The sequence below is a fragment of the Triplophysa rosa genome, linkage group LG9 (assembly GCF_024868665.1).
Source record: "Triplophysa rosa linkage group LG9, Trosa_1v2, whole genome shotgun sequence".
NCBI classification, from domain to species: Eukaryota; Metazoa; Chordata; class Actinopteri; order Cypriniformes; family Nemacheilidae; genus Triplophysa; species Triplophysa rosa.
In genome coordinates this window covers 14,235,611-14,251,579 of record NC_079898.1, presented here as the reverse complement: position 1 = coordinate 14,251,579, position 15,969 = coordinate 14,235,611, and the positions used below count along the sequence as shown (strand labels likewise).

Sequence of the window (15,969 nt, the reverse complement as noted above, 5' to 3'; positions counted from 1 at the left end):
ACAACAAAAGTATCCTTGACGAGAAGATGGCACAGATTGAACAAGAAATCCTACAACTCAATTTTGAAGGAGACCGTGTGGATACTGCAGAAGCCTTGGAATGAAATAGGCTCCTGCTGCGCAATCTATTGGAGGATAGAGCCCAGGAGACACTTGTTCATGCAAGATTTTTGAATTTTAATAGCATAGATGCCCCAATATCCTTTTTTTTAACCTGGAGAGGAAGACGGTGGATAAGAAAATCTTGAACTGTTTGAAATTGCCGGAAGGGGGAAAAGTTACTGATGGACATGGCATCATATCCCATGCACTGCGTTTTTATGAGGATCTTTATCAGGCTGAACCTTGTGACGAGGAGATGGCTGACCTGCTCCTTCAGGATTTACCTCAGCATTTAAAAGAGGAGAAATCTAAGCTTGATAAACTGTTGACTTTTGATGAGGTATCTTTAGCTGCTCAAGAACTATCATCTGGTAAAGCTCCGGGTTTGGGTGGATTAAATGCCGAATTTTACAAACGCTTTTGGCCAGTCATTGGAAAGGATTTGTTTTCTGTATTCATGGAGAGTATTAATAGAGGTACACTACCGGTGAGCCTACGGAGAGCTGTGATCACCCTACTACCCAAGAAAGGCGATCTAGAGGACATCAGATGTTGGCGCCCCGTTTCATTACTCGGAATAGATTACAAAATACTCTCTAAGGCTTTAACCAACAAGATTAAACTTCATATTTCCTCTGTGATTCATACTGACCAGTCTTACTGCATCCCGGAACGGACTATATTTGATAATCTGTTTTTGATTCGGGACATCATCTCTTTTGCCAGAGCACATAAGCTTGACATTGGTTTTGTTTCCTTAGACCAAGAAAAGGCCTTTGATCAGGTTGATCATAACTTCCTTTTTAAGTGTCTTAAAGCGTTTGGTTTTGGTCCGTCATTTATTGCCTATGTCAAACTGCTGTACACGGATATTTATAGCATATTAAAAATTAATGACTCCCTTACGAGACCATTTAAAGTAAGCAGTGGTATATTACAAGGGTGTGGTCTCTCAGGCATTTTGTATGCTGTTGCTATTGAACCACTATTGGTAGCTCTAAGAAACAAGCTTTGTGGTGTATCAACTGTGTGCCCGTTCACCTCAGATTCAGTGACTGTGAGACTTAGTGCCTACGCTGATGATGTCACTGTCATTATTAGATCAGATGAGGATGTTATGAACTTGAGAGATTCTCTTGAAGTCTACCAGAAAGCCTCCTCCTCTCGGATAAACTGGCTTCTTTCTTGCTGGGTGACTGGGAAGATAGAGGCCCACCTGTACTTCCTCAGCACTGCTCCTGGTGTTTAGAGGGGTTCAAAGTGCAGGGAGTTTTTCTTGGGACGGATCATTATAATCAGAAGAACTGGGAGGATATTGTCGAAAAAGTGTCCGGACTTTTGCAAAGATGGAGATGGATTCTGTCTCAGCTATCATACAGGGGAAGGGTGCTTATTGTAGAAGACCTAGCAGCCTCTATGTTGTGGCATCGCCTAAATGTTCTGGACCCACCAAAAGGGTTGTTACAAAGTTTGCAGAAGATTTTTGTGGATTTTTTCTGGGACGAGTACCACTGGCTTCCTCCTGCGATTCTTTCCTGCCGGTTGCCGAAGGTGGTCAGGGGCTGATTGATCTAGCAGCCAAGGTGAAAGCCACGAGGCTCAAGACAGCTCAAAACCTACTTTACCCAGTGGATTTCAAACCATGGGTGTCTTTGAGTCTGACTTTGCTCAGAACTTTTGGTGGGTTCGGTCTTGATAGACAACTCGTCATGACAAGTTCCAGATGAACGGGATCTTGGTGGAGGTCAACGCGGTGAACGGTGCGGCCACTTGGCCAAAGCCCCGGATGAATCGCCTGTAGAAGTTGGCGAATCCCTGGAACCGCTGCTTTACGAGAGTCGGGGACGGGCAATTTGGCGACGGCCTTGACCTTAGCATCGTCCGGTTCAATGCCTCGAGGTGAGATTACGTGACCAAGGAACAAAACCATATCGGAGTGAAATTTGCACTTCTCCGCCTTGACGAACAGTTGATTTTCTAATAGATGTTGGAGGACCCCTCTGACGTGATGGGAAAAAATCAGAATGTCATCCAGGTACACGAAGACAAAGCGATTGAGCATGTCCCCCAGTATGTCATTGATGAGGCCCTGGAAGACGGCAGGAGCATTGGTCAGCCCAAATGGAAGAACCAAATACTCGTAATGTCCCGATGGCGTGTTGAAAGCTGTCTTCCACTCGTCCCCCTCGCGAATACGCACCAGGTGGTAGGAGTTGCGGAGGTCTAGCTTGGTAAAGACCCGGGCTCCCTGTAACAATTCTAAGGCAGACGACATGGTAAGGGGTATTTATTCTTTACCGTAATCTTGTTCAAACCTCGGTAGTAAATACAGGGGCGCAGGGAGCCGTCCTTCTTCTGAACGAAGAAGAAACCCGCGCCGGCCGGCGAGGAGGCGGGGCGGATGAGTCCCGAGTTCAATGATTCACGAATGTATTTCTCCATGGCCTCTCTTTCAGGACCCGAAAGGGAAAATAACCGACCCTTTGGCGGAGAAGTGCCCGGGAGGAGATCTATGGCGCAGTCGTAGGATCGATAAGGGGGTAGCGACTTGGCGCGGGACTTGCTGAACACGGCATTCAGATCGTGGTATTCCCCGGGAACTCCGGCCAAGTCGGCGACATCCACCTGAAACACAGGAGACACAGACACAGGCGAAGGGGCTGGACCAAGACATGACACATGACACGCAGGACTCCAGGATAATATAGAAGTGTTAACCCAATCAATGTGAGGATTATGCTGTGACAACCAAGGATGCCCTAAAACCAGAGGGGAGGTGGGGGAATCGAGGATGTACAACCTAATCTTCTCACAATGATTACCCGAAAGAAAAAGGTTTACGTGAGGGGTTGTGTGAGTGACGGTGGAAAGCGGCAGTTCCATCAGTGTTACGGCAGAAAGGTGTGGATGCAAGGGAATAATAGGAATTGCCCATTTCCGGGCTATGATCCTGTCCAGAAAGTTCCCTTCTGCCCTGGAGTCGATGAGGGCTCTTTCAGCGTGGGTGCAACCCTCGTAGGTGAGGCAAAATGGTAGTGTAGTGCGTAGAGTTGAAGAGGTTCTTGCGATGGCGCCCACCCGGACTCGCCGTTCTACGGGTGGGCGTTGGCTTTTAAATCATAATCAGGTGCGGGGCGATTAAGGAAACTATATCACATAATGAGGGAAGTGCCAGCGGGTGTGTGGGCACGGAGTGGAAAAACACCAGTGTAGGGAACGTCATACGGAAACAAGAGGGTGGGACGAATGATGCGGACACGAGCACGTGGTCCGCCGACAACTCGGCGGCAGCCATGTGCTCGACAAAAACAAACACAACCCCGTGCCAGACGATGTCCCGACTAGGACTGTGACACAACTGTTTTTATAGTTGTCTTTTTATGGTGATCGTCTTTCATCTGATGCAAATTTCTATGCTTCTGTTTTAAACTCCTGGTCTGTTTTTAAGCTACTTCGTCAGGAAAACCATCATTTCGGCCTTGATGAACCACTGTTTTTTTAACTCGTTTTTAAGTGGTAATAATTGCACGTTTAACACAATTGTTAAATCCTTTATGGAAGAAGGGTCGATTAAGTTTCTGATTTAATTGACATTTCATCGAAAACATGGAGGTCAATGGTGGACATTTGTAATCAAACAGGTTTTAGGTCAGTCAGGACCATTGGGCGGTTTGTAGGCAGTTTGAAAGCAGCTTTTCCTTCAACTCTCTGCTTGTTTGTAAGCAGTTCTCTGTCTGGGGGTCCTTCCAGGGTTTCCTTCCCAAAGCTTATTGTCTCTCCAAGGATTTTTACAGCAGATGATTGTGACGGGAAACTACTGACATTTGCTAGGCTACTGGAAGTTGATTTCCAGGTTGCTGGAAAAAGAGACCTCTACCAGATTTGCATTAAAGCTGATTATTTTGATGTTATACAAGACAGATGAAGAAAAACAGGAAGATGTCCGGCTACTGTAAATGATGCATGTTCGAAATGTAAAAAATGCCAGTCTTTTAAAAGAACAGTTCACACAAAAATGAATTCCTAACCTATTTTCTTTCTTCCATATGAAATGCCTTGCCTGTGAAAATCATCTAAGACATTTCTGACAAACTTGTATTTCTTAGAAGAAACTAAATGAAGACATGAACGTAGGTAGAAATGGTCGTTTTTGGGTGACTGACATGCAGAGATGTTTCTGACACAACATGTTCCGATACAATCCATTTGTTCAATCTTCTAAACTTATAAATGTGTTTTCTTTCTTCACACTTGGCAACTGCCCACCTACCCAAAGTGCCAAAGTCACCACCCACCACCATACTGAAACATCTCCCCACCCACGTTCCACTGACCTCCACCGCACTCCACACACACAGGCAGTCTAAAGGGACAACAATTACTTGCATTTTTCCTTACTTTTGCATAAGGCTAATATTTTGTCTTTTTTGTCCTTCCTATGCAAATAAACCTGGCCCCACTGCGACTAACACAGTTTTCCGGGGATTGAGACGTGCCGCAGACAGAACTCAAACTTGCATCATTTGTATTACACCATGTCTGAAGCATATCCACTAATTGCAGAGTCATGCCTGTGGCTCACGTCAGACAGTTTCAAACAGAAACATCCACCAGCTTTGTGTGTTGAGACTCACCTATGTTGGGGTGCTTGAGGAGACGACAGATCCTAGCTTCTCTGTCCAGCTTCTGATGATCTGAGGACCAGACAGAGAGGGAACAAATTTCAGTCTGATATTAAACTTTCAACACAGCACCTTTCACTGCGATAACCTCTCAAAACCCAAGCGTGGGCTCTTTCACACAGAAGCACCATTTACACCAGGTATTAACATGCGCCTTGGAACGTTCTCAGAACATGCTGGGACAACATGAATCATCAGGTTTTGCTCAAACGTGCCAGCTCATTCATGCCAGCTCATGTGCATACTGTCATGGAAGCAAAAGGCAGCCTAAATACAAAAAGAAAACATATTTGTTTTTTCAACGGACTTTTAACTTATAATTTTAGGCAAATACAGTAAAAAAAGACAGGCTTTTGAACCATGCTGTAGAATGTTTGTGCCTTTTCAATTTTTATACAAGACGATGTTTAATTTTTTAAAACCATTTACTCTTATGCCCGGTTTCACAGACAAGGTTTAAGACTAGTCCCAGACTAAAACTGTCTTAACTGAAAATAACTTAAAATATGCCAGTGCCATTGTTTTGTCTCAAGATGAACAGCAGTAATATTTTTATATTAGTCATTTTAATAAAAAGCTATTTCAATTTCTTAATTTAACTAAATCATAGTCCTGGCTTAAGATAAGCCTTGTCTGTGAAACTGGGGTTTAAACCTTAATCTGTTGCTAAAATTGTCTTACTTGAGATGACCCTTCAACTTGGTTTGGGCCGCATTAGAACGTATAAGCTCTTAAATGCCAGATAAGTATGAAGATTTGATTCAAGTGTTCGGATCACAGTGACCAAGACCTGTATCAGAGATCATCAGGTGTAAACATGGTAGGGGTTGAACGGACTAGTCGACATTAATCCTCTGACGCGACCTTTAAAGCTTGATGTCGACTAGTCGCGGGTGAATTTGACACTGTACCTTTAAGAAGAGGCTGTTCCAAGAGAGCTGCGTGCGGGATATCTACCGGCAATAATATATTATTATATATAATATATTATATTATATATAATAATATATAATCTTGTCCTGCTTCCACACACATCATTAACATGCGTCCTGTTTTCGTCCGCAACATTCACGATTTGATCTGAAGCCACAAAGCTTGCAGGTAAAGCCTAACGTTACATAGATTTCAGTGCGTTGTGCTTCTACACGCAGATCTTTTAATATAATATGCTATTTTTGTAATTGTTCCCCATTTAATAAAACATGAAAGAAACAGAATAAATAAAAATGTTTCTCATATTGGCTGCTGTGTCACTGAGGTGCTGCGTTTGTAAGTCCGCTATGATAAAGTGTCTGCTGTATTAGGCTAATAAATATATAGACGTTGTTCTAAAGTCATAGGTCGTCACAAACAAACTCGACACATTTTTCTGTTGTTTTATCTATTAGTGCAGATGACCCTTTCAGTTGACTTGTTGTAAATGCAAGGGAAGTTTGGTCTGTACACACGCTTCAGATCTGAAGTAACGTTAGGCTACTGTAGAGATCCACATGCTGCTCTTTTACTGCATAGCACCACTACCACCGACCTCACGCTTTAAAATAGTTTTATTTTAGTTAATTGATGTTGCTCTTGTGCAATAGATGGACAACAGTTGATTTGTATTTGGATACTATATTTTTAGAGGCTATTTTGCAGGAGTTCCGCCATTCTCCCGCAGCCCGCACGCACTCACGAGTGTCTTACTGCCCACACCCATCAAATCCTGTTGCAAAACATTCATTCCCTCACTCTTATTTTATTTATAAATGACGTCATTGACTAGTCGACATCGATGTGACTTTTATCACATAATAGTCGACTTCGAATCAAAAAATCTGAGGTTGTTCAACCCCTAAAACACGGTCTGTGATAAATAAGTTCAACGTTGCCGTTTTAACCAAGAATATAGTGTATCTGTCTATACATCTACCTTATGTACTGTGTGTATGTGTACATAATGGACATTATGTCAACTATAAATGAAGACACCAAGATTAATGAAGACACTCATCCTCAGTAACAAGCACTGATCTCTTAAACAACACACGGTCATTTGCTCCCTGTAAACCTTTGGGAGTTTTATAAGAGGGAAATCAAACTGACATCACACCAACTCGAACAGCAACTATTTACACACACACGGACACACAAATACAGCAGTACAATTATGGCACACACCCGTATGTTAATCACCCGCCCCAAAAAGAATTCTGCTACACCCAACCATTCAGGGTAGCGAGTTTTGATTGAGTTCGTGTCACTGTGTTTAGATAAGCTTTGGGAGAGAGCAGTGCTTTAAAGTCACCATGAAACGGAAGTTGCGATTGACTTCTTTTCAGTATCTTGACGTATATCTGAGTGAAACGGCTTCTGAAATTTGAAAAAAAATTAGGACGGGGCTTTATTTTGCCCTACCCTCTTTGTTTGGCCTGGAGGGGAGGGCTAAAAATGCCTGGCATTGGACAGTCAGTATAGTCCTACCTCTTTTTTTTTTTTTGCCTAGTCAAGTGGTGAAGAGTTGTTGTTGAGAGGGGAAAGGGAGCTTAATGTTTTTTGATTAAAGATTACAAGTGCAAATGAAGTTTGAAAAAATGATGGTGTGCACGGATAAATCATTTATAATAATCACTGAAACGCTGTGTAAAACACTTTTCCTGAACTTTCCTGTTTGATTTCATGGTGACTTTAAACACAAGGAGCATCCTGTCAGAGTTTGCATGTGTGTTTTGGATAGTAAGAGGGTCTCCTTAATCTCCCCTTTACACTCCTGTGTCTTTCCCTGAAAGCTCTACACCAGATAGCTTCATTCACAGTGTGGGTTATCCATCTCCATCACACCTCCAGTACTACACATACGCAAAAAACTTTCTTCAAACTTTCTTGCTGATTAGCTGGTTTTATGCAATTTTGGGGAATTAGGGTATGCAGGATTTTATCAGTCTGCCCACTCGGTTAGGAAACAAGAACGTTGTGTTCCCATGCTCCTACAAAAGCTGTTATAAATATCAAAAGACATCGAGACATTTAGCAACATGGAAATCAGATATTTTACATTGAGCTTTGTTCTTGGACTTACAGTCTCTTTTCCTCAGCCCAAAAAGAGACCAAATAAACAAGTATTACTGTACTTGACATATGTATGCATGTTTGAAATGCTTCCTCTTTACCTTTTTCAATATTTACTACAAATTCCTTCATGTTTACCATATAGGAAAAGAATCAGCAGAATTAATTCAGACACAGCTGTACATACAGTTATCTGCATCATCAGGGCTCCATGGGATACTAAATCATGGATACAATGCAGAAAGAGAGATCGGTTTTACATATCTTAAATTAACATGGCACTGTGCACAAGGATTCACTACTCAATAGTTAACTACAACCCAAACTTACAGTACAGAACGGTCTGTAGTATAAGGGTGCCAGGGTGTTTAGTGAAAAGTGAAAGTGAAGTGAAAGTGACCTATTTGTCAGGTATGGTGACCCGAAATGTGACCTCTGCATTTAACCCATCCAGTGAGTAGTGAACACACACACAGCAAGTCGTGAACACACGTACACTCGGAGCAGTGGGCAGCTATTACTGCAGTGCCCGGGGAACAAGTGGGGGTAAGGTGCCTTTGCTCAAGGGCACCACAGTCCTTACCCAACGGCCATGGGAACCGAACCGGCAACCTTCTGGTCACAAGTCTGACTCTCTAACCATTAGGCCATGACTGTCGTTGCTAGGCATGTGTTGCTGCATATCACAACCCTTAAAGTGATGAAAATTCGGTCATCATTTACTCGTATCATTTCAAATCTTTATGACTTTCTTTTTTCCGCAGAACACAAAAGAAGATATTTTGAAGAAAGTTGGTAACCGAACAGCATATGCACAAATTCACTTCTATTTTATGGACACAAAACCAATGCAAGTGAATGGGGGCCAGTTAACAACATTCACGCGAGTTTGAAATGACAAGAGAGTGCGTAAATAATGGGTGAACTATCACTTTAAGGCCCAGTCATAACCCATAAACCCTAGTCAGACTGGAATAGTTTATAAATTAGTTTATTACAACTGTGAAAAATGTATGTGTACGCCTCTAGTGTGCAATCAGCAAACTGTGTCAATGTGTTCTTTTTATTTCGACTTATTTATTTTTTAACAATAATAATAAAAATACACATTTTCTTTACATTTCTTGGTGGTTACCCATCAATACAACAGAGACTGTAAAACAAAAAATATGACAACAACTAACAAAGAGATCTAAATAAAAACATTACAGCAACTATGATGCATCAACACCATTTGTAGACTTCCCCATCAACTTAGTAAATGGCTCCCACATGTCCACGAAAACATGTTGTTTCCTTTCTTTGATAAAACAGATCTTTTCCAAATGCTAAATATTTCCCAGGTCCATTATCCACATATCATACGTTGGTACTGCTTCAGACTTCCAATGCTGTAGAATCAGACGTTTGGCAAGTAACATGCTGAGACACAGCCGGTGCTTCATATTTGTCCAGTCCTGCTTATGGTACTACAACCCCAAACAATGCCGTGATGGGATCCAACCTTATAATTGTATTATATGCCTTGGAAATATGATCAAATACCAAGTTCCAAAAGGTGTTAAGCTTGTGACATGTGAGGAGCTGGTGATAAAGTGTCCCCTGTGCAGCAGAACATTTTAGACACAAAGGTGATACCTCTGAAAAGAACTTCGACAGCCTACTTTGGGAAAAGTGGAGTCTATGCACAACTGTAAATTGTATCAAACCCAAACGTGCATTTATTGAACTATTGTGAATATAATCATTGAACCCATCATAACATCTTTAGCAGTTAAGAGTAAATGTGTAATGTGTATCATACGTCCTAACTGCTGTACAATTACATAGTGAGGACTTCCACAGACTTCCACTTTTTATACCAAACTAATAATAATTTCCTATATGTGTATACCCTTACCCCTAAGCCTCACCCTCACACAATTCAGTTGACATTATTTTGCAAGATATAGTGAGCATGCCTGTGAATCTTCTACCCAGAGACTTGCGATACCCTTTGACAGTCACAGAGCATAATTCTCAGAAATGACATAAGCCTCAATCTTAAAGTATCAAACTTTCATCTAAAATCCATCTGACCATCACCGCACTTCCTTACAGCCGTAGTCTTTACTCACTCTCTCTGTGCAACATGCACACAACGATTCAGGCAGTGAGTGATGTTTTCATCAGATTTGCAAAAAAATGGCTGTGAGCTTTCCCTAAGAAATACGAGCAAATAAACATCCCACTGAGATGGAATGGAGGTGAGTGATGTACGTGTGTGCGCGTTTGGTTTACAGCAGCAGATGTCTTTATTACCTAACAGAATTAACTCAGGACATTTAATATTCAGCCCTGCTGAGGCTCCCTACAGAACAGTTAATCTGAAGCTGAGCGTGAGAGCGGGCCATAGCCAGCACTGGCATGCAACCACTGCAGAGAAAACACACACACCCTCACCAAACACCAAGCACGCAGAGGAAAAATGGTCCTTTACATAATTACTGCTTTACAAATAAAGCTTTAAGTGGCATAAACAGAAAACAGACTAATGGTTGTTATCTGACGAAGCTTTGAGAAAGAAGAATGGCTTCGAGTGGACACGCTGACTATTCTCCATTTGTTTTCCCTTTCTTTCCTCTCAGGTTTCTTCTTATGTGCTCCATCTTTCTTTTTCTCTCAATCCCATTACTGAAAGAATAAATAAATGATGTGTTGTTCAGTGACCATCTCTAAAATCCAATTGAGCTAAGTGCTGCTTTCTCACGGTGCGGTTGAGCCATGATGTCATGGACCATACACTCAGAAAGCGAGAGAGAGATATTCAAAAACATGGATATTACATTGACTTCTATGAACAGTCAAACAAATCAACAGCAGGGCTGTACAGTGCGACATATATGTTGCACATGCTATGAAAAAAGTGTGCTACAAATAAATTTAATTGTGTAGCATGCGTGCGATACAGTTTGGCAGGCGAATTAGACAGAGCCGCTTGTTTATGTGAAGTGCGTTTGTCGTTGTGCTTCTTCGTGTGTGAGGTTAACTAATGGCGCACCACTATTTATGTTTTTGAAATTAAAACTTGTTATCCGGCTGCATCCAGTCCATTGATCTAGAGCCCTATGAGCTACACAATTTGGGAAAACATGGAAGGAATCACGAAAGCAGAATTCTACTATTTAAATGTGTCCTCTGCTTGTTCTGCGTGTCTATGAGTGAATGAGTTGCACAGTTTATCATGTTACAAGCGTGACACTCGTGTATCTTACTATACAAGGACATGAACACATGAACTTCATCCACAGAGCTGTTCTAAGTTTATTTTACGAGCATTTCACTGAGTGAAGCTACTGTCAAAGGCACTGAAACTCAAGCGTCTTCGCGACCACCCGCCAAAATAAAGGTCAGCTTAATTTGAACCAAATGATAAAATAATTAACTTACTAATTACTTTCTATATCCTATATCAACCTTGATTAGTTAAGTGATTCAAGGAAAGATATGAAACAGCTCTTTTAATTCATTCAAATAAATAATATAAAACTACATAAAGTAGTATTATTAACTGACCAAAGTATTACAAATGTGAGAACTATACATTAAAGCACGGATTTTAAAGTTAGACTTTGAATTTTGATGTCAATTCCACTATTGCACACACATATATTACACACAGTATTTAGTTTAAATTACATCAGAAGTAACTGTAATTAAATTACAGAAACACTAAGAGTAATCCCTTACTTCACATTTTCAAGGGGAAAGTAGTTTAATTACAGTAACTAATTACTTAGTAACTAGTTACACCCAACACTGGTCACAAGTGCACGTTTATTGGTTTTGTACATGGTTCATCTAATAAGACTTTATAGTCGGAACTATGTGTTTTATATTAACCCATAAATATAGATTAGTCTTGAAGGCACACTACTCAAAATATAGCGTGCTTATTCATTTTTTTTTTTTTTGCAGATGCTCCTTTCAAGCTCCTTGCCTCAACAATAAAAATCTAAAATCAATTAATTTGTGTCTTGTCTATGATTGGTTACCGTGAAAGAAATACTGTAGACAGAACAATACAATGCAAGTAAAGAATAAACTGGCAAACACCTATGTACAATACAAGTATGTGAAGAAAATGTAACAACCACCACATTATAATGTATTGCATTAATATATTACTATGTTTTTTAAAAACTTGCAGTGGTAATATTGTATTATGGTAACTAACAAGTACCATAATATATAAAACGGAAATAATTTGGAGCCATTTTACAATGTAATCTACTGAAAATACTATGAGACTAGTAATCTAACAGTGTCACTCTTATACAAGGTACCACAAAAATGCTTTTTTGTAAGGGGTGCCATTCAATGTTTTTATTTCTTATTTTTGGAAGACCTCAGATAGTCACAGTATCAATTCAGGATTGAAAAACAGTGTAGCGAGGAAGGCGGGACGAGAGCCGTGGGGCAGGAAGGTGGGGCCGGTGGCGTGAGTGATAATGAGTATCAGCTGTACGCGCACCGGTCCCCCATGCCTCACGGAGGAGATCGGGAGCATAAGAGGACGAGCAACAGGACTGACGACGAGAGAGGACGGGCCCGGACATGTTAAGTTTTGTTTATGTTTGTGTGTCTACCGTGAGGTGGCTGCCGGCCTTTTTACTTCTGTGTTATTGTTTGGTTATTTTATTAAAGTTTATTGTTAAATGTTCGCCGGTTCCCGCCTCCTTCCTTCCCTACATTGAACCATGTTGCAAACAGATGCAATAAAGTGAACATGAACTGGTAGATTAATTACTATAAAATATGAAACAACTTAATTTAGCGGGATGAGCTCAGGGGAACAGACATACAGCACTGAAAACACACTGAACAAATGTGTGCACATATGCACAAGCTGTTCCTTCTCTCACAGATCCCCCCGCCACAGGATGCTTAGACACGATACCAAACAACTCCGTATCTTATTAACCAGGGTCAGCCCAGACTCGGAGCAGATAGTCGGGTCACATGGACTGCAAAAAGAGACCAGGCGTGAGTGCTGAGGTTAACATGGCCCAGACAGCAAAAAATATGCCAATACATCAGCTTAAAGCTTCATTCAAAATGACAATCTATCAACATGTTCCTCGTTTTAAAGCGGTATGACTTTCTTGTGTAGAACACAAAATGACTTGTCTAGCGGAATGCCCAAGTCTTAGATACTGTATAAGTCCACTTATTCTATTAGTCTTTTCATCTAGTTCAGCACAAGAAAGAAAGGGCGAGTAATTGATGACAAAATTTAATGTTTGGACAAAGAAAGGGGGGTTAGACTGAGGTCTTTTCTCAGCAGGTGAATCTCAGTGGAAAATGCCAAACGCCTCCAGGGAGGAGTCATGAGATCAGCACATGGCGTCGAGGGCAGGATCAGATCGCTTTTCCAAGCACGTGAGCCTGCTGCGGGCAGCTTTCAACTGCCTGGATTTATCATAGCCTCAGTAACCTAAACATCCAGCTGATCCTCAGATCAAATCTACAACATCAAATAAACTTAAGATGCACAGGTACAGACATGCATATATGGGTCATTGCTGGTATGCACAACACTTTCCTGTACCCATCATACAGTATTTTGAATACTTTGGGTAAAATATTAAACTCACAAGTATTAAAGATGGATTTTATTTAGCTGTATCTTTATGAGGTTTTGTAGTAGTAGTTGGTTTGCCTCTTTCCTCACTACAGCTTTCCATATTTATTGAAAAAAATGACAAAAATAATTTAGAAAGTCTCTTTTTAGTCTATCAGTTTTCTTTCAGAGATTTGTGGCTCCTATTGCTCTTAAATTCAAGCATGGCTGCTCGTCTCTCTCTTAAACAATCTCCACGGTCCACAGGCCCCCTTCTCCTCCGCACCCCAGAGACTTGCCCTTGTGGCTTTGACACTCACTTCGTCCCACTTGCTTTATTTTTTATCCTCTGTTGGCTCATCAAAACTGACCTTAGCATCCTCTCTGTTGACAAATCATGCGCTAAGGGCATTCTAAAGCTATTCGCTGTCTGTCTGTCTCACCTTCTCTTGTTCTGTCACACATTCTGAGATGCTATGAAGTGTCATTTATGAAACGAATTTCAAATGTGTTGTTTTTAAAGTAGGGCTGTGTTCAAAATATTGATACGGCGATACATCGCTCATGCGTGCATCGATACATCTGCCTCCGCACAGATTCTGCAGAACTTTTGAAATTAGCCAATTATTATGCAAAAAATACTGTTTAACAATTATTAGGGGTATAAAAGATCTGATCGGAGTCTATCCGTGTTTCGTACGGATCGCCCCTAACAATTCTATATGCATGTGACCCGCGGATTAACATCCGTGAGTGCAGTATACATGAAAGCGCATTCTCATATCATTCACTTAAACTGTTGTGTTTAAGGCACAGTGTAAAGTTAGTGTTGTGTAGGCGCTAATTAAACAAACACATGATGCAGCACTGCTTCTGCCTCTATAAAAAAAAAATCTGCCACTATAAAACCATTGCACGGCTGCACACGATTACAATCAATGAAACTCATGCCGTTGGAGGGACGTAGTGATGCGCGCTCGCTCATATTACCGTTTGAAAAGTAAGATGTGGTAGAGCCACAGTAAATATGCATGTAATAGAAAGTGAAGACCAAAGACCTGCTTACATCTTCTGTCATATTTATAATGTTATATCTAGAAATCCGTCATCAATTTCAATTCAACACATTTCTTTTTTAATTAGCCCAAATCTATTTACTATGACTGCAAATGTATGCATAGTTTCATATTTATTCGTTACATATTGTCTATTTGTAAAAGAAATGCATATGATGTAGACTATAAACCCTGTTTTAGAAACAAGGGTCTCTGTATAAGGACTTGATATTTTGCAACTTTATACTCATTCTCAAAACTACTTTATGCATTGATATCTCAGATTAACTGATTTTCTGCATTGATTTGTCAGGTTACCTGATTTTCTGCAAGTACAGTATATTTTGCTGTAAATCTCTCATATGAGAAATGTTATAAAAAACTGACCCGTATCGGGATACGTATTGTATCGTGGCCTTGTTGGCGATACACAGCACTAATTTAAATGACGCAGCATGTGCACTCGAATCACAAATAATTAGGGATGCACCGAATGTTCGGCCACCGAAAATGGTGGCAATTCACTCAGAATTGCTTGCATTGGATGTTTTTTTTCTCAAATCATTTTTCAATGTAGCCTATAATAATCCAACAGTTTTAGTTTATTCGTAATTTTAGTTTATAGGCCTAATGTGGAATGACAATGAAGTGTTTTGTTGTAGGGGTTCAGAGTAACTTACATTACATTCTTTTAGCAGTCAGTTATAGGCCTAATTAATAGGCTATTCATGAAGGGAGAGGGCTCAATTTTTTGTTTGAATTTACTTTGTTTTGCTCAATTTTATATTAAGTTGTATTGTATTGTATTTTATTGAAAAGCAAGACAAATTATAAAAAGCACATTTTGACTATTCAGTTTGTGCAATAGTGAAAAAAATAGCTTAATAAATAGAAGAAATGCAAAAAACCATGTTCGGTATTATTCGGCCTTCGGCCAAGTGTTTCACATCATGTTCGGCTTCGGCCAAGAATTTTCGTTTCGGTGCATCCCTACAAATAAATCTGGCTCTCTCCAGACAGAGGGGTCAATTCTGAGCTGATGTAATAGCCATTACACAGGTCACGGCAGCAGGACACACGTCACTATAACCAGACATTCTTCCATAAATGATCAGATGATATTAGATTCTCTCTGTCTCACATTCCCTCCATCGTGTTCCTGATTAGAGACTTATAACGAGATTAAGAATGAATCCGGTGGTCATCAAGTGGTCTTAAACTAACCCAAACAGTTCCCACATCAAAGCAGTCTGAATGTGTGGAATAAATACTGAATATTTATAGGTATGATGGTATATTCCCGTGGCCACCGGCTTTGACACTAGATACAGTAGTTAGGTAAACTTTCACAAGCAGAACGACATTGAGAGCAGGTATGAATGGAGTTGATGTGAGGTGTCCGTTTCTCTGGGGTAAACAGTGTGATTCAGGGACACTGATGGAAAGGACTGGAATCTGATCCAGTCACTTCTTATTTATA

General features: G+C 40.6%; 1 protein-coding gene across 25 annotated transcripts in view; it reads right to left on the bottom strand.

Annotated features, from left to right (window-relative positions):
• Nucleotides 1–15,969, bottom strand: part of camk2g2 (calcium/calmodulin-dependent protein kinase (CaM kinase) II gamma 2) — an 82,519-nt gene that overhangs the window by 43,075 nt on the left and 23,475 nt on the right. For all 25 annotated transcript variants that reach the window (XM_057342465.1, XM_057342466.1, XM_057342470.1 and 22 more), the window contains exon 3: nt 4,737–4,796. In XM_057342465.1, the coding sequence (XP_057198448.1) occupies nt 4,737–4,796 (60 nt within the window). The remainder of the gene's footprint in view (nt 1–4,736; nt 4,797–15,969) is intronic.